This window comes from Drosophila montana, unplaced genomic scaffold (genome assembly GCF_035044405.1).
Source record: "Drosophila montana isolate Dmon_TW-CO22-7 unplaced genomic scaffold, ASM3504440v1 contig_3833_1, whole genome shotgun sequence".
NCBI classification, from domain to species: domain Eukaryota; kingdom Metazoa; phylum Arthropoda; class Insecta; order Diptera; family Drosophilidae; genus Drosophila; species Drosophila montana.
The window spans coordinates 3,009,889-3,036,716 of record NW_026998704.1 but is presented as its reverse complement, the minus strand read 5'-3'; the positions used below and the strand labels follow the sequence as shown (position 1 = coordinate 3,036,716).

The 26,828-nt window shown below is 43.2% G+C and overlaps 1 protein-coding gene across 2 annotated transcripts in view; it reads left to right on the top strand.

The window, feature by feature from the left end:
* LRP1 (LDL receptor protein 1) overlaps positions 1-26,828 on the top strand; it is a 69,769-nt gene that overhangs the window by 38,028 nt on the left and 4,913 nt on the right. The window contains exons 2-15 of one of the 2 annotated variants that reach the window (XM_064695866.1): positions 10,143-10,256; positions 13,682-13,807; positions 13,888-14,010; positions 14,069-14,317; positions 14,391-14,645; positions 14,720-15,096; positions 15,810-16,552; positions 17,056-18,135; positions 18,457-20,215; positions 20,283-20,578; positions 20,644-20,999; positions 21,619-21,884; positions 21,946-24,694; positions 24,767-26,804. In XM_064695866.1, the coding sequence (XP_064551936.1) occupies positions 10,143-10,256; positions 13,682-13,807; positions 13,888-14,010; positions 14,069-14,317; positions 14,391-14,645; positions 14,720-15,096; positions 15,810-16,552; positions 17,056-18,135; positions 18,457-20,215; positions 20,283-20,578; positions 20,644-20,999; positions 21,619-21,884; positions 21,946-24,694; positions 24,767-26,804 (10,531 nt within the window). The remainder of the gene's footprint in view (positions 1-10,142; positions 10,257-13,681; positions 13,808-13,887; positions 14,011-14,068; positions 14,318-14,390; positions 14,646-14,719; positions 15,097-15,809; positions 16,553-17,055; positions 18,136-18,456; positions 20,216-20,282; positions 20,579-20,643; positions 21,000-21,618; positions 21,885-21,945; positions 24,695-24,766; positions 26,805-26,828) is intronic. The other variant, XM_064695867.1, reaches the window with a different exon arrangement.

Sequence of the window (26,828 nt, the reverse complement as noted above, 5' to 3'; positions counted from 1 at the left end):
GCGCAGTCATGTGGCAGCAACAGCCACAAAAATTGTCAGCTGAGAAAGATTGATGAGACCGCAACGTGTTAGATATGGCACAAGCAAGGGCAGCTTAAAGAGTTAAGTACTCAAATTTGGCTGTGTCTTTAATTTAAAGGAATATCATAAACAATAAGAATAAAGGAAAACAATGAAATAAAGCTGATATTCCGAATCTTAACCAAACCAGTCTATTGAAAGCGGAACCGAAACTGAACCAAAAAATGGTTTGGTTAAAATGCAACAATTTTTAGGGAGATCAAAGTATAATTAACTTAGGCCCCAATCATTGCAATTATCTAGCCAAATAAGCGCTCATCTTGTGTGTACAAATATGAAGGGCTTGCAACAATTTAACAATAATGGGCAATAATATAGAATTAAATATCAAAGTGTTTCATTTAAATATTGAAATTATGATTTGAAAACCAAGATTTGAACTCAAACCTGGTTTAATTGATGTTTAATAACAGGTTCATGACCTGATCTATGGAACTGGTTTTAGCCATGAACCGAACTACCGACAATTTTTGTTGAAATTCCAAAGCTGGAGCTTCTTCTGATAAAAACATTTAAGGCAAATAAAAATAACTATATAATTTAAAGGCGACCCTCGCAAAATGTCAAAACTTGCCGCAAATGCAGTTGCAACAACAGCAGCAACAAAGATAACGGACTAAAAATTGTATTTATAAACATTTATGAAGGAAATTTTCACAGGAAGCCCTACGGGCAGAGCAAGTCTGGGGGACTTTGGGATTGCGGGACTGAATGTAGCAAGTGCTTTAAGTTATTGACAGGCAAAACTCAAACCAAAACTCGGTAACAACCGACGGCAAACGAAGGCTAAAGTTTTCAGACGGCAAAATTATGCTGTGAATAAAAGTTTTGTTTGCCGGTCCCCTCTCGCGCCTTGCAGCACCATCTTATACGAGTATATGCAGATTAAAGTTGCATGCCCTGACGGCTTTTTAAGGATTCTTGGCCTGGCTATTGAAGCGGGAGCCGCAGCAGCACTAGTAACATCTTTCTCCTCCCATCGTCTGGTGTCAAGTGGCAAGTGGCAAGCACCTCAGCAGCAGCAGCAACAATAACAAGAAGGAAATATCTTGGCATGCGAGATAATTCTATGCAGTAGTCAGTGGCCTCTACACCCGATTGGTATTATTAAAATTTAATATATTTCTCGGACAAGCTCGGAAAGTTTAAGTAGCCAAAAGGTGTTGAGCGTCATGGTGTGTCATTAATGCAACTTTTCATATTTGGCAGACAAGCAGACCAAAAACTCGCTTCGCACTTAAATATTTGCCATAAACTTGCGAGCAAGAAATGCATAGAAAAACTTTTTCACTGGGGCAAACATTAAGTTAAAGCAAAAAAATAAATAAAAAACAACATGCTCTGATGATGCTGCAACTTTTTATGGCCCATCCAACGTGCAAAAGAACATCTCCATTTTGAGGACCGAATGTGTGTGTGTGCCTGCTGTCAAGTTGAAGGGCTACGCAAAGTTTCGCAAGGGAACATTAAAACATAATAGAACCAATATATTTTTATACTCGGCAACGACTACTCAAGCCAATTGATTTTACAGATTTTCACTGCTTTCAAGATAAATATATACCGGCTGTTGTTCATCGATGCTTTTGATTGTAACAATTCAATTTCTATTTTATAAAATTATTGTTCTTCAGCATAAAAGTTATGAATAAACTAGAAGAATTACACAATTTAAGCTAATAAATTAATTATGTTGAATGTAATAAAATTGTTCTAGATATTTATTGATAGAATGAATGTTATTTAACTCATTCGGATGTTATTTCACTCATTAAAACTTTGTTGTTCGAAAGTATTTTTAAAGTATTTTTAAAGAATTTTTTTGCCTTTACAAAATTGTAAGCTTCTTAAACAGATTCGGTGTTTATATAATATAATACTATCTTTAAAATGTTGAGAATGTAAATACTAAAGAGCAAGGCTTTAGTTACGTTCTGCGTGTGATATATGAGCATAAGCATTTCGAGGTCAAAGTCTCTAGCTTTGTAGTTTTCGAGATCGATTGGTTTATTGAGAGGAACAGACGGACATGGCTAGATCGAAACTTATCATCCTGATCAAAAATATATATACCTTATGGGGTTGGAGAAAATTAGGCTTCTTCCCGCCTGCAACCTACGAAACGAAAATATTATGCCATCTTTACCCCTTTTTGATGGGTTTAGCCGGACAGACGGACATGGCTAGATTGAATCAGCTTGTCGTCCTGATCAAAAATATATATATACCTTATGGGGTTGGAGAGAAGTAGGCTTCTTCCCGCCTGCAACCTACGAAACGAAAATATTATACCATTTCTATTCATTTTCGATGGGTTCAGGATGCCAATTGAAATAGTTTTTTTTGAAATGATAAAAATATAAAATTTTTAATAAGAAAATACAATTTTTACGTTGTATGTCACAGGAATTTTTTTTTTTTAATTTAACAAGAATATTTTTCTTTCTTTAAATAAATAGAATGCTAGACACGTAGGATTTTCATGCAGATTTGAAAATCTATTGATTAGAATGTATTTCAGCGATAATAATGAAAGGTTATTTGGGGCATTTCGTAAGAATATGAGAATAGCGTGTCGATCTACTGAGTCCTTTGATTATTTACTATTAACAGATTTTGAAATGTCGTAATATATATTAAACATATCCACATGTTTCCCTGGGTCCCATTTCCAACGAAATAATCTGATAAGTTACTGCAAACACTATTTCTAGGCGGCTTATATGAATAAAAGGTCTTAAACAACAATATTTATTTCAACAAAAAATTCATCCACAAAGATTTTAAAAATGTACAACTCAACCCTACCCATGGGAAATTTAACCGGTTAGTCCTGTGGCGCTCTTTTCCCTCTGCGTTCACTTAAATATGTAGGTCCTGGCCAAAATATTTGCAGTCACATTTGCCTTTGCTTTCGACCTTTTACATAAACTGAAAATAATGTTTAAAAAAAAAACAACATTTAACAACTTTGTTTTTATTTATTTTTTTACATGTTGCTGGTTTGCTGCGGCTTGTTTTGTATTAAAACAATTAAAATTAATCAACAAAAAGCGTTGCAACTTTTGTGGCGAGAGTTTTAAACTGATTACGTTTTTTTCGAGTGGCGCCCAGCAGCCAACTCACGCCCGCACCCCGATCTTTGCCCCCTGGCCCCTTTTGCCAAAGGCACGTAATAAACTCGATTAAAGTGCACAAAACATACGGCCAGACAACAAACCGGGCACGCCAAACGGCAACGTGGCTAGCAAACAAGCAAATGCCGGAAACGACTGTGCCTCTCTGGCTAGTCCTATGTACCCCGTTCCCTGCCCTTGCCCTAGACCCCTTGCTATGATGCCAATCCCTAACAGGTCCAGCTTCTGTCGGGCTGTATACATTTCTGGCTGGATGGCTGTCAGTCAGAGAAATTCTGCTGACCGCCCGGTCCCGCGTGCATTTAAAGTACATTTATGTCAATCACGCTCATTATGCGCACGTCAGTGCATTAAATTATACACATAGAGTGACTGAAAAAAGCAGTCGTATCCATAGAGAAAGAGACAGAGAGTAAGAACGTGAATGAGAATGGTGACCGTCAATGTAAATGAAAACTGTTGCCACGGTGCAAGGAAGTTAAAACGCCACCGGAAGTCGCCATATTTGCACACGCGGTTAAGTCAGTTGACGTCTTACCCTGTACAACGGCGCAATGGTTATATGCGTGAAACGGGTCTTTCTGTTCACATAAGATATTCTTGAAATTCAATTGAAATAAATAAATTATTTTATTTGAATATCTCAGAAACATATATTTTGAACGGCAAAATCAAATTGAGAGCCAATAAATCCTTTCGAAGAAATTGTATACAACATTATTTCTATATAAATGTAAAATTTTTCCCAAATAGTGAAGCTGATAAAAAAGAGCATGCCTCTATCTCTCTTTATGAAGACATATCTTACTGTTTCAGCTGGTTCAGGACAATCAAATTTGACAAACGTATGTAAGAGGCAGAAGTAAATATCTTCGATTCCATGTATAATATATATGTATATTTGATATGGTGAAAGATTAGTCGATTTATCTGTGACCATCTGTGTCTGCATTTAAGCATATGTAGATCTCACCCACTAATGTGCTGTAAAATACAAATTTGGAATTTAGTGTATAACTATGTATTTTCCCTCATGCCATGCACAAACCAAGCATATTTGGATTTTCGATGTCACCATGTTCGAAGAAATATATTTAAGGGGTGTTTTGTTAAATTTTTTGATTGATATTGCAAATAATGTGGGGCAGACGGCGGAATCAAAACATCCACTGCCTAAATCTATTTGATACAAGGTATATTATAGAACGCCACTCTCAACCTCGTTTACTTGTTTCTTAATTCGTTAAGTCTCTCGTGTCTCCCGTGTAGTTAACGTAGATATGCACTAAAATGCATTTCCAACCGAGCATTTCGCATGTGTTCGCATTGGAATGGCTGAAATTCCTGCCTGGCTATCATTTCCATTGCACCAGGTTTGCGTATAAAAATTCCTTTCGTACATTTATAGTTTCGATTTTAACGGCACTCATTAAAAAAGGCTCGTAAAATTTGCTGTGAAAACTGCAAAAATGCTGTGCGAATTTACCGAGCGGCGGGTCATTAAAGTGTGCGGTGCAACCGGGCAACCATTTTCCAGAAAAAACAGCACTCAGCTGCAAATATGGTGGCGCAAGGGAAAAATGTTGCACGGCGCACTTCTCCAATGCCCGTTAAAATACTTGCCATAACTTCAAGTACACGCTTAATCAAAAATAATGTTATATTTCTTTTTTTTTATTAAAGAGTAAACAAGGTATCTTTTGAGCTGTGCAGTTGAAATATTCGTCCCTAGAGTTGCTTTATTACACAATACACTTCCATTATATATTTTCAAGTTTTTTCGCTTTATTATTTTCTTTTATTTTTATTTTTTGTAAAAAATCACAGACTGCTGTAATTTGAGGCAAATGCAAAAAAAACGTGGCATATGCAACGGGCGCACGTACCGTTAACTGTCAACGCGTCACTCAGCGCGCTAATTAAGTGAAAAACTATGTTAAAAAGTGCAGCGAAGGGGAGGAGGGAGGGGATGGCAAAGAAACGAAGTGCGGCAGTCGCACACTGACGCATATTTTTGACCCAAAAAACGTGCCAAGTTGTTGACAAACAACAAACAGTGTCGACCCCAACCGGCTCTGTTCTGGTTGTGATTCTGTGCGCCTCCTGACAGTGCTAGCTTCCGTGTGCCTACATAATTCGCAACAGTGGCAGCGGCAGATGCAAATGCGCGACTCCCGGAGTCGTGCCCAAAGGCGCTTAACCCGCTTTCGGTGTCGGGTGTGGATGGAAAACAAGCGATGCGCAGCTTAGGCAAAAGTTTGTGTTTGTTTCATGCCACGCAAAAGTTACATCAAAGCACAAACAACAAAAAGGGGGCAGAGAAAATAACAAGTAATAGGATGTCGTATACGAGAAAACACTTGGCGACAATGTGACAGCCAGCCAAAAGCGTATCAAATTAAAATGGCACACAAACCCACACACACACACATACAAATATTTATACTGGTATGGCACGTAACAGCAGCAAGAGTCAATTAAAATTTCTATTTGATTTGGCAAATGTCAGTGGCAAGAGCGAACACACGGCTATCCAGCGCACAGACCATCCAGCATTTCCCAGTAGAGACGCCCAGACACCAGCATGTTCACCCACAGCGCTACTGACCAAATGCCAACAGCAGCCGGACGAGAGATGAAAATTGGCTACAGGTAGAAAGCAAACAATGGCCAGTGAACGTGTTCTGCAAATCGATTTCTCCTGGAAACGGTTGTGAACAAATATTTAAAATATTTATTTATTTCTTAGCAATCCCAAAAATATTATCTGGGCTTCGGTTCATGGCTCGAGTCAACTATAGGTTCGATTTGTGAACCAATTTTTCCCCATCCTTGAAGCCGGGTTCAAATGAAGCAAATTCCTGGTTCAAAACCATACGCAGACTTCGTGAGAACATTTTTTGACAGATTAATTTTCATCGATTTCGATAAGAGCCAAAACAAAAACTATATTAAAAGAAACTCCTTAATATTAATTGTAAGGATTCCATATATCTTCAATATAGATTTTTACAGAGTAATGGAAATATTATATGTTCAATATGCACTACTGTTGTGTAGCTGACGTTTATATGAATATTCTGAAGATGCAAGATTTTTCAGTTGGATAAGAGGCATATTTCGAGAACTTGGAAAGTTTTCTGGTTAATAAATTATCATTGTGTGTTTAACATTTTTGTCATATCCAAATCTCGCATGTCCAAACTAAATAAATTTTCCCGTGATCAACTGTAACTGATTTTGTTACACACTTTTATTGCTTAAAAGATTATCTGACTGTTAACAATTGCATTTTTCAATAAAGGTGAATCAAAACAAGAAACCAGAAAGGCAATTAAAATGTAAATTAAAAATTCTTTGATCTAAACATGAAATATACTTACTTACTTAGCTGTATATCCTACAAGTGAAATTATTGCGAAAATTTGTTGAAATTGTGGAGAAATCGTTATTGGAATCTCAAACACACCCACACATACTTACAAAAGAGCTGGGTGGGTAAACGAACTCAACTGCCAGACATTGCAAAAGATGAGCTGAAAGTAAAATAAACTGAAATTGAGTGCATATCGCAAGGGCAGGGACAAGTTTAAGTATTCAGAGCACAAAGACCGCATTTGACTGCTGACTGGACGAAGAACCCAGCACTATTGGTAGGTAAAACCAAAGGCAAGCATTATTTAATGTGGCCAAATGTTTGTTAATATGCTAGATAAGTTGACTTTTGTTGAATGGTCCCAGGAATAAAACGCACTTAAAACCTCGAACAGTAAATCAAATTGGCGAAAAACAAATTCCGAATGGCGCCAAGTCGCTGAATATAATTGCAATACTCATAAATTATGGGAAGAACAGATATTAAACAACAACAAGAATAACATGCATTGCGCACAAAAGCACAGAATTTATGATGTTATATATTTTTTCATAATTTTTTTTTACTGTTACCTGCAGCACATGCACACAAAACCAAAACCGAAAGCAAAATAACAACAGAAACACCCATAAAAGTTTACGGGTGCGTTAATAACAATGAAAATAAAAGCGCCATCTATGCGGCGAGCGTGGGAAACCGTTGCCCCAAAAAGTGTGCTACAATAACTTGAATTCAGAGAGCGTGCAATATTTGGATGCACCCGGTAATGCTTATTGCGTTAGCATGCAGTGGTATTATTTGGATGTGCACAATAAATTATCTAATATTACTAGACTTATTTAGTCAGCTTAAAAAAAATATTATTTCAATATTTATATTCCATTTATCTATTTCATTCAGGTTAAATGCGTTTCCATAATCATATCAATCATAGGAAAATACGTACAAAAACATATACTATACGAAACTAAATTATTTTAAAATTTAGCTTAATAAACTTTTGAGAACATCAAGACAAATTCGTCTTGGGACGAAATACTTGGGCGTTTTGTTGGCTTTAGAAGGGCGAACATACGAGCAAACGGACAGACAGCCAAAAATAGTACACTCTTATGAACAGAACATACAAGACATGCATAAAGCGTTCTTAACGATAACAAAAATTGTAGATAAACATTTCATAAGCTAAGTACTACATTTGAGTCCTTTATTAGTTTATTATTTTGGAAATTTCAGGATTTGAAAAAATGATATACTTTTTAGCAAAATATCAGTGGGAACGTTGGATGTCTTCACGAATCACTCGCTTTGCGCCATTTTTCCGCCTTCTGCTGTTGCGATTGCGCTTGTTGCCGCCGCGATAGGCGTTACCGCGTCTATTGTGGCGCCTATTCCCCTTGCGCCTGTTGCCATTACGTCTATTGACCTTGTTTGAGCCACTTCTGTTGCGGCGTTTGTTGGAACGCTTGCCGGCCCGACTATTTGCGGCGCGCGATTCGATCTGCTCCATGACCTCCAGTCCATCAATGAGCTTGGTTAGCTCATCCACGCTGGCATCATCCAGCTGATCCAGATCATTCTGGTCTTGCTCCAGCTGTGCAGCCTCATCCAGCTCATCTTCGACAATATCATCACCATCCTCGTCGTCTAGGCTGTATAGCCCATCGTTTTGGTAGTGCAGATCCTTGCTTTGCCTCAGCTGCTCTACTGGTCGAGGCTGTAGGGTCTTTGGACGCTCCGCCCAGGTAGCGCCAATGTTGAGCAGCAGCACAAGAGTGCAAAGTGTGAGGTACTTAAAAGACATGTTGGAATCTATTTGTTGCTCTGGTTGCTGTTTCACCGGCTTTTTATGGGAGTTCTGCCGCTTGACTGCCGGCGGCTGTGTCAACAGTTGCCACTGTGTGTATGTGTTTGGTTTAGCCAAGTTTGTTTGTCCCCTCCCCAAACACGCTGAACGAAAGTAGGCCCGCTTGCAACAGCAGCTTATCAGCAATGGCAAGCTGTAGGAAAAGTTATCAGGAAGCCCGCAACATTTTGACACCTTTTATTTATGCGTTAAGCAAATTTAAATTAGTTTTTATTGTTTACCAGACGTACAGGCCAGGCCAGGCCAGGCCACAACCGAGCTAAACTAATGATGCAATGTTTCAAAGTCACGTACACGAACGTTGGCAGCATCGTCGCCAGTTGCTGCCACAAACAAACAACAACAATAGCAACAACAACAAGAACCACTAAGAAACTTTTGTTGCCGCTGCTCTTTATGTTAATTTTAATTGTGGGCACGTACAAAAGGCGACAGCTACTGGGCACAACAGGCTACAAACTGCATAAATATGAAATTTGTATTTGGGAGTAGCTAGTAGATACATTTGTATCTAACACTCGCCCTACTGTAGATAAATTTGCTCGCACAAGGCCCGTTCATATACATATTTGCAAGAACTTGTGTATAATCACAAAATAGCAAGCACAAAGTGCGTATGGCAATAAATAGTTGTGTAATCAAGCACATATATTAAGTTGCTCAATAAGTTATGCCTAATGAATTGCAGTTGCGAGTTATCGTCATAAAATACAACTGTATACATGTTATGCATTTCTAAAGGTAAAATGCATAATAAAAGCAAAATGTTTTCGTACGTAAATTGCTCAAGAAACCTTTGATGAATTATTGAAGTCCTTGAATGAATATTAAGCATTTAAAGTCCAATTAGTTTTGAGTAAATTCAATGAATTAGACTATTGATTAACATTTGCGTTGCTTTGGAAACTTGGGGAAAACAGGACACAATCCGTGTCCAGGTCTGTGTACACACATACATAGACACGCACGATTGTGTTTTTGGGGAACGGAAACAGACCCTCACATATATTTACTTAGGCACAGAAGAGTTAGAGAGAGGAATAAAGTAAGAGCAGGAGGGGAAAAGAAAGAAAGAGGTGGCAAATCGTGTCAGAGGGAGAGTGGAAGAACAAGAACTAAAGTTAGAATGAAAGTAGAAGCAGAGATTACGTTTATTAGATTTGTAGGACATCGTGTTAATAAAACGTGAGAATCGCATAGTAGGGCGATATTAAAAAATGTATATAACTGCGTTTAGTAAACCATACATATGCTATACACAAACATACATGTACTCATGCATACATCTTTCAATTTTAACGTCAGATATTAGAAAATGAGTTTAATGCTGATCGAATGGCCAAGTTTTAACGTGCAGTTTACCTTCTTGTAATTATGGTTTCTGATGTGCACTGATCACCCATCGGTCATTCAATCAGATAGATTAATCAGTTTTATATATTTATATACATTTTTCTTTTTGTTGAGTTTGCGTTCGTTAACCTTAAATATTGACAACATTTTAGGTTGGCATTTTAAAATTGTACACTCTTCATTTACTTCCGTTTTCTAACTGCATTGTTAAAATATTTCCTTTGGGTTTTGTGAATTCTGATGCTATGCTTGCAACTGTCTCGTGTGACTTTATTTAATGTTCATGCAAGTTGATGCGATAGTTTTAACGTTCTCGTTTTCTGTTCAGGTCCCTGTTTGCCCTCATATTTCACATGCAACGATGGCTCTTGCATACCAATGCGCTGGAAATGCGATTCCGAACCGGACTGCAAGGATGGCTCTGATGAGACCAGCGAATGTGGTGAGTTTATCCCTGGACTAGCTATCGTTTTCCCCAGTTTCCACTGCTGCTGCTGCTGCTGTTGCCCATTTGCTGTTGATTGCTATATTATTGGTTTGACCGTTTGGCTGTAAACGTTTTGGGCTGGCTGCGCCTAATGACAGGTACTACTGGTCAACGCGCCACAAAATGCGTAAAAGCCTCTACCAAAAACACCAAATGCAATTAGTGGCCCATGTTGTCTGCTCCATGCCCTCCGGCTGCTGTGCACTTAGTCCACTGTAGGCTGAAATTCCGTTTTTGTTGTCGCTTTAATTCTAAACTCTGGCAAATGAATTTCCATTTGCTGTTGTGCTTTAAGCAAAACCCATACGGCTGTGCCAGCTCAGTCGTTCACCACAGCCCACCAAATTAATCTGTAGACATTTTGCGCTGGATGCCAATAAAAAGCAACAACAAACTTGAATCGGAGAACTGAGAAATGGCAGCGTTGACAACAACAGCATCTAGAACAAACGGAGCCACAGCTCTGGGCTGCATTGCAACAATTGCCAGCACATTCAACGCCACACTGTCCGGTTGCTGCAAACTTGGACTGTCTCTCAGTTGGCATTTTAATTTCATTTTATATTATAGATTTTTTTTTTTTTTGATGGTGGCAACAACAAGAATCGAGCACAGAGCTCACACAACGGGCGACAACAAGCAACAAACGACGTCTCTGACGACAAATTGTCGGCAAATATTAATGCAACAGATTATAATAAATGTGGCAGCCACTGCGTCCTCATCTACGTACCATGTGCCAAACTCCTCATGTTTTTCACACCATGTACTATCTCCTTTCTCTTTCACACTCTCTGTCATTGTCCCATCCACGCAATTTCAATTAAAGCTCACTGACTGCATCTGCACACACACACACGCACACATTTATACTTGCGTATATGTGGGTTTTTATATGGAGTACATCTCTTGATATATCGCATTTAAACTGCCTGCCACGCTGAAAAGTTTTTCAGGGGATTTGCACTTGCTCAAAATAAGTTTTATTAAATTTATGTGCAGCTTTTCATTTTGTTAACATTTAAATGCATTATATTAAAAAAAAAAACCTCAGCTCGAATAACAACTCGAACTCGGACAGATCCATATAACATGTATGTCAAATTTATCCAAGCATATTCCAAAAGCATTGACAACTGGTCGCGTAGAAACCGGTTAGAAATTTAACTATATAGGTATCGGAAGTCAGATTTATCTGAGGTTTCTATCAGCTACAAGATCGTAGCTTTATAGCATCAGCAACCAAGTTGTACTGTCTTACAAATCCGTATGTTATGTCAGAGTTAAGATATAAAATATAATTTATATTATTTTTTGTACTTTTACTTACCTTTAAGAAAAATATACTTCAACTTGTTATTCGATCTGATTATTAGTTTATTTATACTAATTAATATCTCACACAAGTATACTGATTCCCTAACTTAACTGCTTCAAATATCAAATTATTTTGTATATAAATTTTATTGCCAATATCGTCGTTCGCGTACCAGATAATTTCAGCTAACCTTTTTACAACTCTCCAGATAGCACCATAATGTTTAACAATGGCTTTATAATATTTTTTTTTTTACCAGTTTCGAGGGCCAAGTTGATTAAATAAGTGCCAGGACCCAGTTGACGCGTCAGGGACTTCACACAGTTGGTTCAATGTACTACTCGCTGGCCGAGACCTGTAACCATTTTTTGCTTTTGTTCTTTTGACATTTTTTGCCACCCCATCGAATCAAATAAAATGAAAATTTTAAATGTATACGAAGCATCTGCATGCCCTTGGGCTTATTAAATATTATACGGCACCAGCAGCAGTTGGGCTAAAACAATGGCCACCCACTGCCCCCCGTCGCCTGCCTAGCCATGTAAATTGGCACGCGGTTACGGCTGCGAGGGGTCCTTCTGTCTCTAGAGTTTAACCTCTTGGCAGTCCAAACATTTTATTCGGCCGTCCCATGTGTCGCCAACGTGGCTTTTATGGTTATAGCCAGGCGTGGATGCCGGCCACATTGCCATTGTAGCTGCCTTTGATTTTGACAACCGACTCGGGAGCAGCACGATATTTGAATTCTTTTTATTTTTCACAAAATATTTTCGCGTGACAATTTGCATTTTTTTAATATTGTCGGTAAGTTTAAACAAAACGTGTTGAAAATATGCTGGAAAACTTGAAACTTGCTCTCGACCCCATTCTGTTATGTATACTTTGAAGAGAGTAAAAATTAACAAACCTATTTCGAATTGAGCCACACAGAAGTATGCTACACGAAACTCTCCTAAATTAATACGTAATCGATATATCACATATTATACATATTACATGAGTCTGACCTTAAAATACAAAATACTGAAGTTTTTTGTATGCCTGGGTATGTTTCTGCACTGGATACTTACTTAACCGTTGACAGAAGGTCTTAGGTCGAAGAGATTCAGAATGCAGATCCAAAATATTTAAATTTTTCAAAAATCTTTGCTTTGTTTTTTTTTTATAAATTAATTAGAGTAATCACGGCGAGAGTGCCCGACTTGGGGATACCCTGAATCTTCTGATTTTTGCTTTTTGAGCTTGCAGCCAATACGTTTTCTTTAATCCGATTAACTGATCTTGACGACATTTTCATAAAATACTCGTATATTCGTATATACCTTGGAGACTAGCTTAACAAACGTCAAAAAATTGTATCATTTTAGACAAACAGGCAGACAAACATTGCACAAAACCCATATACTCTATAAAATGTTTCGTATTAGCAAGATAGAAGTCGTGAATAGTCTTTTGCATACACAAAGCCAATGAGCGGAATAATTATATCGCACATTAATACCAATTTTGAAACAAGGTTTCCAGGTTTCTTTTGTATATAACCCGCTACAATAGTTCGATCTGACTAAGCTGGCAAGCAAACAAAAATAGCTACGCAAGTGCCAAGTTTTCATTTAATCAGACGGATATAGCTTCATAAACTCGGATGTTGACACTAAGAGAATGTTCGAATTTGGAATAAAAACGAACTTAACTAGTTTAAGCGTTCTGGCAAAATTCTATATCTTAGCAGCTAAAGAATAAATTCACTAACTAAATATTCTTGTAGTTTAAACTATTTTGTTTAAGAGTACTTGAAACTTTGTCATGCCACAAATACTTACTTATGTAACTCAACCCACACAACGCCTCGAAAAGTCAACTTGTTATTTGCTTTACTTTGAGTTTTCGCAAAATAATTCAGTGATTTGTATAAAGGCACAGACAGGCATGCCCCAATAGAAGAGACCACCCTCCGAAAACCCCAACCATAACCAAAAAGCGAAAACCAGCGCAACCGCTAACAAACCCTTAATAAATCTTCATTTACGTTATTGTGGTTTCTGTTTGCGCTCTTTTGCAGCCAAGTCGTCCAAATGCAACGAGGGACAATTTCGCTGTGGCCAGAGCCTGAAATGCATACCCAGCAATTGGCTATGCGACGGTGAATACGACTGCGGCAAGGGGGACATATCGGATGAAACGAACTGTAAGTAGCCAAAATGTATGCACTATGCTTATTACCAGCACTAACCCCACACCCTTAACCTATTTGCTACCCTTTGACAGGTTCCGATAGCGTTGCACCCAAGTGCCGCGCCTTCGAATCCGAGTGCCACAACGGCGCCTGCCTCGAGCTGTCGCGGTTCTGCGACGGCCGCTGGGATTGTGATAACGATGAGCTGCAATGTGGTAAGTAAAAGTCAGTGCATAACAAATCCAGGGTTATTATCCTTATTTATAAACGCAGATAAACAAAATGTCGCCTGCGCTGCGCTCAACTGCAGCTACAATTGCAAACTGACGCCACAGGGTGCCCGCTGCTACTGTCCCGCCGGTCAGGTGCCCGAGTCCCTCAACTCGACGCGTTGTGTCGACTACGACGAGTGCAGCGTGCCGGGCACTTGTGATCAGCAGTGTCGCAATACACCCGGCTCCTATGAATGCGCCTGCATCTCCGGCTACACCAAGCATGGCAGCCAATGCCTGGCCATAAATGGTGAGCATTGCATCCAATCATGCCCACTTTATTGTCCACCCCACTAAACACATCCATTCAATCCATTTTTCAGTGCCACCCTCGGAGGCAGCGACTCTGTTATTTCTGTCCGCTGGCACGATTCGACGCCTCAAAACTGCCTTGGATGGTGGACCACTGCTGTCCACACAGCCGGTGCAGTTTATGCTCGCCTACGAGGTGTGGCATCGCAATCGAACGCTCTGCATGCTGCAGAAGATGCCCGAGTTGGTCATGCGTTGCCAGCGCATCGATGATGCGAACGTTAATTGGACGCTGCCCGTCTCGGCATTCAACTCGCCGCACCAAAGTGAGTTCCCATTCCGGTGTCCAGTGTGTGGCCATAATTTCTGCATTTGTTTGCTGATGTTTTTGCTTTTGCAGTTTTTGTCGAGCTGCGTTTGGACTGGATATCGGGCAATTGGTATTTCCTAAACGAGGACGACGGCATGGTCTATCTGTGCACCAATGCGGTCACCTTTTGCCGCCTCATACTGCAGCAGGTGGCGCAGCCATCTTCGCTGGTACTGGACCCCACCAAGGGCTATCTCTTTTACACAGATTGGTCACCCGGCCTGTCACGTGCCCTGCTGGACGGCAGTAATCGCACAACACTCGTCAGCACGCAAATTTATCATCTGAGTAGCGTTACATTGGATTTGGCCAGCGAGCATGTCTATTGGATTGATGTGTACAAGGATGTCATTGAGAGGGTCAACTATGACGGACAGCAGCGTTGGGCATTGAAAAAGTCACCAGATGTGAGTGCCTGACTCTTATATGTGTTGCATTTTCCATTTAAATGGACCCTTTAATGTCATTTTAAAAAGCGTAGAGATAAATTCGACATACGATAGAGAACTTATGCTTACAAATTTTGAGAAATTTTCATTAATTCCATTAACTATATTTATTTTGGATAAAAGAAAAAGAAAAGTTGGCAACTAGGTTTTGCTTAAAAAAAATAATATTTCAAAGTCAACTGAAACAGTTTACCAAATCAAAACATAAACTATCTTTTAGAGATAGATCACTGTTCGTGTCTTGTTTCTGAGTTTCTATGATTGATCAAAAACTAAATTATCCTATTTTTTTTAATAGATATTTTGCCCAAACTTACCAATTGCATATCAGATTCATTTATTCATTAACAGATTGAAATAGCATATAGCCCCTCGGAGCAAACTCTAAAATGATTAATTTGAACTTGTCGATTAATTGACATTTAAAATCATAATACAAGATCAGATTATAATATATGTTAACAAGGTTCGCTCCAATTTAAATTTTTCGTGATGACCAGCTAGTATAGCCATAGTAGTTGACTGAATTGTTTATACTTTAGCTTAAATTCAAATATTCTCATGAGCTAGTATAAACGGTTAAGTTTTTAAACAAAACCGCAAAAGCTCTTATCACAAAACCCATCGTTGTTTGCCATTGTTGTGTTTAACGCAATTTCCGTTGTTTGCAGTCGCCGGTGCCTTTGAAGACCATCCAGTCGGTGGAGGTATTCGAGAACACAATTTATTTGTCTGCCTGGACGGACAGAACCATCGTTGGCCTGGACAAATTTACGCTGAAGGCGCGCGTGCTGTTGGTGGATGTGACGCGTGGCACAAATTTTCGCATTTTCCATCGCCAAAAGCAGCCGGAGGTGGCGCATCCGTGCCGGGAGAACAACGGCAATTGCAACCAGATTTGTGTGCCGCTTTGGACGCGAGGATTTGCGAGCGCCAAGTGCCTGTGCACAGCCGGCTATAAATTGCACAATCAGACGACCTGTTTGCTCTCCGCGCACGATAAATTTCTGGTGTACACCGACAAGCGTTTGATTCGGATCACTGGCGTGCCGCTGGACACCGAGCAGGTGCAGCAGCTCGAACAACTTGGCGAGGAGCCCGATGTAATGGTACCCATTTACAATGTTACCGAACCGAAGGCCATCGATGTAAATGTGCGTGGCAAATCCATTTTGTATGTGGTACCCGACCCGGAGGCATCCCTCGGCTCCGTTGAGCACGTTTATTGTATCAAGAGCCAGTCCCTCAACGGCAGCGTATCGCGTACCCTGTCCACGGGCTGGCGCAAGGTGCGTGCCATTGCCTATGACTGGGTCAACGAGCATTTGTATTGGACAGAATATCAGAAACTGCATGTCGCTCCGCTGCGAAACATGAGCAAAGTTCTCACCTTTAACATTGATTGCAATCCCATGTAAGTAGATGCTCTCTATTGCATCTGACATTTGCCGTCTACTTTAACATGGCGTTCACAATGAAATATTTATTAATATATTAGTAACATTTTTAAATAATTGCTTATAATTGTAGTATAAAACATAGGACTTGAAAGGGGTATTAACTTTAAAAGTACTGCAAAAGAATAAAGAACATTACGAATTCGAAAATAAAATAAATAATATTCGCTTAAAAACAAAATATTGAGAGTGAAAACTTTTTTCTTCTCTATATTAGTAAACTTAACTATATTTTTATTTTCTTTTCATTTTTCGGATTTTTTTTTTATATTGTAGAATCTTAAAGGAAAGTAAAATTTGTCGATTGCATAAATACTTATATTTTATATTTCCTGAAGTTGTAAAGATTAGAACAACACATTTGGTTCAGCTTAAAAAGTACCTACACATTTTTAATTTAAAATAAATTATTATTACATAGTTAAAAACCCTACTAAACAAGATCTAATCAATTCTCCAGGTCACTGGAGCTCGATCCCGGCACTGGGCTACTCTACTGGACGCAGTGGTCGTTTCAGTCGTGCGAAGCGGGTATCTACAGCGCCTGGATGGATGGCACACACAAGGAGCTGCTGGCAAAATCGTCCGAGGAGCTGGCGATGCGTTGGCCGCGCAGCTTGGATGTGGATAGACGCACCAAGCGTATCTATTGGTGCGACTCTAAGCTGGGCACCATCGAGCGCATGAAATTGGATGGCACTGGGCGCGAGCTGCTTTTTAAGTCGGAGCAGTTTCATCCGTTTGCCATAGTGCAGTACAATGAAATTGTGTACTGGGTGGATAATGTCAACTCGACCATTTGGCGGTTTCCTGTGCGTCATGTCCATAAGACAAGCACCTTTAGCTCCACGGTGCATCTGCAGCCCAATGGCAACGCGCTCGACTTGCGCATCTTTGATGTGGCCACGCAACCGTTGCCGCAAACGCCCAGCTCCTGTGCGCTGTCCAAGTGCCCTGGCATGTGCCTGAACACGCCCAAGGGCGCAATCTGTCGCTGCCCGGATGGCTATACGCTGAATGGCACTGGCACCCATTGTATACCACAGCTGACGCCATCAACGGTGTCAGCGCCTGTTCGTTCAAATTGCACGTCGGGCTATCAGTGCCGCGGCACGCTGCAGTGCATCGACGGCAAGGATCTGTGTGATGGCTTTGAGGACTGTGAAGATGGCAGCGACGAGACCAACGACACGCAGGGTCCATGCAACCCGCAAACCTGTGATAAAAAGCTCCACTTTGTGTGTAACGGGCGTTGCTACCAGCGTGCTCTGCTGTGCAGCTCCATCGCCTACTGCTCGGATGGATCGGATCAGCAGAACTGTGAGCACAATACCTGCAACAGCAACGAGTTTACCTGCGAAAAGAGCGGACGCTGCATTCAGCTTACATGGGTCAACGATGGTGTCATCGATTGTGGACCCGATGATTCCTCCGATGAGTCATTGGACCTTTATCCTGGCAGCAAGTGTCCGGAGTATGACTGTGGCAATGGGCGCTGTCGACAGTTTTCCGATATCTGTGATGGCTTGGACAATTGCGGGTAATTTGCCAGCTATATATGATAATGTATAATGTTTAAAAGTGGTTCCTTGAGAGACTAGTGATCAACGAGTACCCCAAAGCGATGCATAGCTGAATTTTTATTTGGGGAAAGTGGTCACTAAGATTAGTTTTTGAAAAGTTCATCCAAGTGGAAGGAAACTGTGATCAACAATTGGATGGTTAGAAAATCCACCGCGTCGAGTGGATAATGGGTGGGGAAAAATGAAACTCACTTGTAGATTAATGTGTAATGTTATGTCTTCTTAGACTCATACATACTTCCTCTTATGTTGACCTTGTTTACATTTTGTTATTGCAGCAATAATGCAGATGAGGCTGCCTGCGAGCACGAGTGCGGACATGGAGAGCGTTATTGTCGCCCCATTGGCTGCTATGGCGATATGCACATATGCGATGGGGTTAACGATTGCGAGGACTTTAGCGATGAGGCTAACTGCAACCAGACCAAGAGTGACAATCATCCACTCAGCGGCTGGAAGGAGCTCGGCGAGTGTGCAACCTTTGAGTTCGCCTGCGCCGATCCCTTCGAGTGTATACCGGAGTTCCTGCGCTGCGACGGCATCAATCATTGCTATGACAAGACGGACGAGCTTAACTGCACTCATATGCATCCGACCAAGTTTGACATGAACGAGACGGTCATTTGCGAACATCCGGATCGGTTGTGTGGCTTCAGCAACAAGTGCATTACTGTTAGCCAGCTTTGTGATGGCAACAACGACTGCGAGGATACCACAGACGAGGGCTTTCTTTGCGCTGATGAGCTATGCGAACAGGGTCATGAGTGTTCCCACAACTGTCACAATACGCCCGAGGGTTACATCTGCTCATGCCCGCCACATTTGTATTTGCAGCCGAATGGCAAACGCTGCAGCATGCAGCACGCTTGTGAGCATTGGGACACCTGCTCGCAGGTGTGCGAGAACAACGGCAAAGGCTATGCCTGTCAGTGCCTCGAAGGCTACGACCTAGCCTATGACAAATTCACGTGCAAGAGCACAGCTCCGGATGAGCCTTATGTTATATTTACCAATCGCCAGGATATACGTGGCATTAATCTTAAAACATTGGGCGCCAGCAGCTTCTATAGCTCGCTGCGTAATATCATCGCTTTGGACTTTCTCTACAGCAACGAGTCCAGCGTGGATATTTTCTGGACAGATGTCATCGATGATAAAATCTATCGCGGCCAATTGGTGGGCGAAAGTTTGCGAAATGTAGAGGCCGTGGTGCATTCGGGTTTGTCCACCACTGAGGGCTTGGCTGTAGACTGGATAGGCAAAAATCTTTATTGGATCGACTCAAATCTGGACCAAATTGAAGTTGCCAAGCTGAATGGCAGCTTTAGGAGAACTTTAATTGCGGGCAACATGGAAAGTCCACGTGCCATTGCGTTAGATCCACGTGAGGGTTTGCTGTTCTGGACCGACTGGGATGACAATTCGCCGCGCATCGAACGCTGCAGCATGGCGGGTGAGGGCAGGCGCATAATCTCTACCAGCTGGCAGCTGAGCGCCGGCTGGCCCAATGGCCTGACTTTAGACTATACTCAGAAGCGCGTCTACTGGGTGGATGCCAAGTCGGATTCAATAAGCAGCACTAAATACGATGGCTCCGAGCATCATGTGGTGCTGCGCAACAAAGAGATACTGTCCCATCCGTTTGCCATCTCTGTGTTTGAGAACTACGTATACTGGACGGACTGGCGCACCACGTCTGTGATACGCGCCAATAAGTGGAATGGCAGCGATGTGCAGGTGCTGCAGCGCACACAGACCCAACCGTTTGGCATACAAGTGCTGCACTCGAGTCGCCAGCCCTGGGATCGGAATCCTTGCGGTGACAACAACGGCGGATGCTCCCATTTGTGTCTGCTGAGCGGCAGAAGCACTTACAAGTGCGAATGCCCGCATGTGATGCGCCTGGATCCGGCTGATGAGCGAAACTGTGTGCCCAATGAGCAGGTGCTGCTCTTTGTCATGGGCGAGGAAATACGTGGCATTGATTTACTACAGCCAAATCATCATACCATACCCACCATACGACAGTCACCCAGGGTGAGAAGCAGACTTTTCTATCTAGAAGATTTAATTATTCTCTTCATTATCCGTTTTTCTACTTAAGCTTGTGGCACCGCAACGCATTGACTTTCTTGTGGAGGACAGTCACATCTATTGGTCCGATATACAACAGAACGAGATCTCCAGAGCGGGCATATCCAATGGATTGATTGAGCCCATTATTAATACGAATATTGAGAAGCCCTATGGCTTTGCCATCGATTGGATTGCCAAGCACATGTACTTCTCCTCGGGTCAAATCGTTGGCACCATACTCGCCAGCAATCTCAAGGGCGAGTATACCACACATATTCATGAGAACCTCAATATGGTCGACAGCATTGCCTTAGATCCAGCCAAGTAATTAATCCTATACACATACAACAATTGCAGTTTTTAATTAATTTTTCATTCTCTTTTTACAGTGGGAAAATGTATTGGATACATTCCACTCATGACTCCACGCTGTGGCAATTGGAACAATCGAATCTTGATGGTTCAGAGCGACTGGTTATACACGAACACAACAATAGCATGCAGAGTTTGACCATGGACTTCGATTCGCAACGTTTGTATTATGCATACGACAACTCGGGCATTGCATACTACGATATACCCAAAAATGAGACACACATTGTGCTGTCCGCCAGCCCAATCACATCAATCAGCTCCCTCACTGTCTACAATGGCACCCTGTACTTTCCAGAGAACATTCAAAGCGTCATCATGCACTGCGAGAAGGAGCAGTGTTTGAATATGTCCTTCTTGCGAGTTAATACAAGTATGTATTGCTGAAATTTTTTACAAGCGCTGTTATATCCTTGTAGAAGATGTTACGATTTTGCCAAGAAATGTTTTACACGTTAAAGTATAAATCTTATTCTGGGTTAGCATCAATAGCTGTTCCGATATAGTCCTGTATATCCGCTAGTCTGGTGTTTTCCTATGGAATCGGATAACTATATCATATAGCTTTCATAAGAGCGATTTTCATCTGTCTACTATACATATCTCAGAGGAACAATTGGGTAAAATTAAGTTGACATAAGAATGTTTTGTTTTCAGCAAGATATCTTACATATCTTATTAGTTCAGCATATAGTAATTTAGTAAATTGGCCTTTGGCTAAGACAACGCTTTATCCGTTTATAAATGAAATAAATTATTAAAAATATTTTGAACAATGCCCCAGATCAGATTATCTCAATTATTCTTCGAAGACTTGAGTAAGCATTTTGAGAAATTGGCTTATCATCTCAGAAAATTAATACTTTAATAATAACTAATTGAGTATTCAAAATTACTTAATTATAATATTTCACAAGATATTAATTCCTCTTGTTTCCTATTAATTATCGTTTTTTTTTATACTTAATTCATTTTCATTTTGCAATTTGTAGAGAGCATTCAGAGCATGAAAATGTTCTATGCAGATGCCCAAACAGGAACCAACACCTGCGCTGGCCCCATGCGAGGCGGCTGCGAGCAGCTATGCCTGGCCATATCATCCACAGATCATGTGTGTCGTTGCGCTCTGGGCTATGATGTGGAGCCCAACAATCCGACACGTTGCATACCACGCGCTGAATTTATATTCTATTCGATTGATGTGATGCAGGGTGTGGAAATGATTGATCCTAGTGAACAGTTTGAGACACCTAAACCGGTATGGAATTGTATTGCACACATTGAACACAAATTCAATTTACTTTTTCTAATCTATTTAGGCGCTTGTGCCGATCTCCCGTATAAGCTCGGCGAGTTTTATTGAGTATCACGCCGCTACAGATATGCTTTACTGGGGCGATAACGAATTGGGCAGCATCTCGCGCGTGCGCCGTGATGGCACACACCGTGAGACCATACTGGAGGCCATCAATCTGGCTGGCTATAAGCAACAGGATTGGTTAGGTGGCATTGCCATCGACTGGATCGCGGGCAACATTTACTGGAGCGATACGAAGCGTAACATAATTGAAGTATCCCGTCTGGATGGCAGCAATCGGTATGTGGTTGTTGCCAATGTAGACAAGCCCACTGCATTGGCTGTGGATCCAGTTCAGGGTCTGCTGTTTTATGTAACTCAACTGCACATTGGACGCACCGGCCTGGATGGCAGTCAGCCCTTTGTGCTGGTCAACCAGACGCGCACTAATTGGTCTGTAAGCAGTCTAATTGTGGACATGGATGCTACCAAGGTTTATTGGTGTGAAAGATATCCCGATGCGCTAATGAAGGTGGACTACGATGGCAACTTGCGACAGGAGCTCCTAAATGATACGGCCAACAAGCCAGTGGCATTGGCCAAGCTGGGAGATTACCTATATTGGGCGGAGAATACGTACAATGAAGGTGCCATTAAGGTTGCACCGTTGACCAATCTCTCCCAATCACGACAAATACTCAAAACCGAACAGGATGCCATCAGAGATCTTAAGATTTACTCGAAGCGTGTGCAACACGGCACTAATCCATATGCCCAAAACAACGGCGGCTGCGAGCAGCTCTGCCTTTTCAATGGCACCAGCGCTGTTTGCGCCTGCGCGCACAGTCGACTCGCCGCGGATGGGTTTAGCTGTGAGCCGTATGAAAACTTTCTGTTGTTCAGCTATCGCAGCAACATTGAGAGCATCCACATGACGGAGCACGCCAACAAGAACTGGCCCGTGCAGCTCATCTCGAACGGGACGCTGATGCGTAATGTGGTGGCCATCAGTTATAACTACGAAGCGCAGCTCGTTTACTACTCAGATGTCCAGCTGAGCACCATCAATCAGGTGCACTTCAATGGCAGTGGTCAGCGTGTGCTGGTTATGCAGCAGGGACGCGTTGAGGGTCTGGCCTATGATATGGTTAACGCTCAGCTCTTCTGGACATCCAACAATGATGCAGCCATTCGCAGCCTTGAGCTGATACATCTGTCGCAACAGGCCGAACAGAATCTGCAGCATGTGCGCAATGTCTTGAGCTTGCATAGCAAGGACAAGCCACGGGGCATATCCGTGGAGCCGTGCCTGGGAATGATCTACTGGACCAACTGGAACGAGCAATCGCCCAGCATACAGCGCGCTTATCTGACCGGTTATGGCGTGGAGCGCATTATACGCACTGATATCAAAATGCCCAATGCCCTAACCCTCGACCTGGAGCAGCAGCAACTGTACTGGGCCGATGCGCGACTGGATAAGATTGAGCGGGCCAATTATGATGGCACCAATCGGGTGGTGCTCGCCCATACGACGCCTAAACACGCCTTCGCCATGGCCGTCTATGGAGACCTGCTGTTCTGGACGGACTGGGTTCTGCACGCTGTGGTGCGTGCCAATAAATACACGGGAACGGATGTGCTCTTCTTACGCGAGCACGTGGCCCGACCCATGGGCATCATAGCGGTGCAGAACAGCACAATCAATTGCGACGCAAATCAGTGCAAAATACTCAATGGCCTGTGCGAGGATGTGTGCATCCTGAACAAGAACGGATTGGCCAGCTGTCATTGTACACAGGGCGTTTTGGCTCCGGATGGTCGGCGTTGCATTGCACCCGTGAACACGAGCTGCGGCAAGTCGCAATACAATTGCCATTCGGGCGAGTGCATACCCCTGGAGCTGACCTGCGACAATGTAACCCACTGTCTGGACGGCTCCGATGAACTGCGCAACTATTGTGTCATCCGGCAATGTCCGGAGAAGTATTTCATGTGCCAGAATCATCGCTGCATTGCCCAGGACCAGACCTGCGACGGACTGCAGCAGTGCGGCGATGGCAGCGACGAGACCGCTCTTCTTTGCAAGTGCCAGCCGGAGCAGTTCCGTTGCGGCAGCGGCGAGTGCATCTCGCGCAGCTTTCTCTGCGACCATATGCGCGACTGTCGCGATTTCAGCGATGAGAAGCACTGCCCCCAGAGGACTTGCGAGCAGGGTGACGTCTTATTTGAGCACTGCGAGAATAGCACCCTTTGCATTATGCCCACCTGGCGCTGTGATGGCGAACCGGACTGTCCCGATGGCACCGATGAGCTGGGCTGCAGCAATAATACACTCTCCACCTGTGCAATGGGTCAGTTCCGTTGTGCGAATGGACGCTGCATTCCAGCTGGTTGGCGTTGTGATGGCGAAAACGATTGTATGGATAATGCCGGCGAAAATGGCAGCGATGAGCTGAACTGCCGTCCCAGCTGTCTGGTGAATCAGTTTAGCTGCGACAATGGCTGCATACCCAGCAGCTGGCAGTGCGATGGCAAAAGCGATTGCGAGGATGGCACCGACGAGGGCCCGCAGTGCCCAAATCGTCCGTGTCGCGCCCATCTGTTCCAGTGCAAGAGTTCGGGTCGTTGCATACCCCAGAAATGGGTTTGCGATGGCGAGCAGGATTGCCCTAGCAGCGGGGATCAGGGCTCCGAGGATGAGGGACCGCACTGTGGTGGCGTTGCCCACATACCCGAATGCCAACCACCAGCGTTCCTCTGCACCACTGGTAAGTTTTAACTAATTACGTTTTTATTAATTCTAAATATATTATTAACTTAAATGTACTTGTTAATCACAGGTCAATGCATAGATTCACACTATGTGTGCGATGGCGACGAGGACTGCCCCGGCGGCGATGATGAGTACGATGGCTGTGAACCGGTCTATCCACCGCACGCCTGCCCAGGCGGTTCCTCGATGCACCAGTGCCAGGATGGCCTGTGCATCTTTAAAAACCAAACCTGCGATGGCAAATCCGACTGTGGCGATGGCTCCGATGAGCTCCCATCGCTGTGCAAGCATACGCGCGCTTGCAATGGCGCCGATGATTTTCGGTGCAAGAATGGGGCCTGCATCAGTGCGGATCTGTTATGCGACAGGCGCAACGATTGTGCGGACTACTCGGACGAGGAACTGTGCAATGTGAACGAGTGCCTCATACCGGATATCTGCGAGCATGAGTGCGTGGACAAGGTGGTGGGCTTTGAGTGCCGCTGCCGGCCCGGCTACAAACTGCTGCCAAAGAGTCCGCATCTGTGCACTGATATCGATGAGTGCGACGAACAGCAGCCCTGCTCCCAGACCTGCATCAATACGTACGGCTCGTACAAGTGCCTATGCGCCAAGGGCTATGAGCTGCGCGATCATCGCACCTGCAAGGCGACCAGCAATGTGACCATGAAGCTCATTTTCTCCAATCGCTACTATATCCGGCAGGTGAATCACACGGGTAACGGCTCCATACTCATAAATGCGCTCTCCAATGCGGTCGCCTTGGATTTTGACTGGGATAGTCAGTGCTTGTATTGGTCAGATGTCACCAGCACTGTGGGCACCATTAAGCGCCACTGCCCGGTGGAGAACAAGACCCAAACTCTGCATCAGGCCATGCTGAAGAATCCAGATGGTCTCGCCGTTGATTGGGTGGCCAAGAACTTGTATTGGTGCGATAAGGGCTTGGATACCATTGAGGTATCCCAGCTGGATGGCAAGTACAGACGTGTGCTCATCAATGAGCAGCTGCGTGAGCCGCGCGGCATTGCCCTGGATCCCTACCAGCGTCACATTTACTGGTCCGACTGGGGCGACAATCCGCATATTGGCAAGGCGGGCATGGATGGCTCACAACCGCGCATGATCATACGCGAGAATCTGGGCTGGCCGAATGCCCTGACCATCAGCTTCGAGACCCAACAGTTATTCTGGGGCGATGCCAGAGAGGATACGATTTCGGTCAGTGACTTGGATGGCAATCATACGCGCCTGTTGCTCGCGCGCAGCATCAATCCGAACCTTAATCTGCATCATATATTTGCCATTGCCGTGTGGGAGGATCGCATCTATTGGTCCGACTGGGAGACCAAGTCGATTGAGTACTGCAACAAGTTCGATGGCCAGAACTGTTCCACTCTGATAACAACCATACACAGACCCATGGATTTGCGTGTCTTCCATCCGTATCGCCAGCAGCAGCCCATCAGCGGTAATCCCTGTCTGCAGGCCAACTGCTCCACACTTTGCTTGCTGTCACCGGAAGCGCCTTACTACAAGTGCGCCTGCCCCAACAATTTTGTGCTCGCCGAGGATGGACGCACCTGTCGCGCCAACTGCACTGCGGCACACTTTGAGTGCGTGAATACGTACAAGTGTATACCCTTTTATTGGCGCTGTGACACGCAGGACGATTGCGGGGATGGCAGCGATGAGCCCGAGACTTGTCCACCCTTCCACTGCGAACCGGGCCAGTATCAGTGCAGCAACAAGAAGTGTATACATCCATCGGCCATTTGTGATGGTGTCAATCAGTGTGGCGACGGCTCCGACGAGCTCAACTGTGATAAGTTCACCTGCTTTGAGAACCATCTCAAGTGCGAGGCAACCGCCAACAGTTCCGCTTTCTGTGTGGACAGTGTGAAGCGTTGCGATGGCGTCAAGGATTGCCCGGGTGGCGAGGACGAGGCCGGCTGCACGCCGCTTGTCTGCAAAAAGGATCAATTCCAGTGCGGCAACAATCGCTGCATGCCTTATGTCTGGGTCTGCGATGGGGATGTCGATTGCGCCGACAAATCCGATGAGACGAATTGCGAACACGTTTCCTGTGGACCCAACGATTTTCAGTGAGTCCATTTAAACCTTGGTAT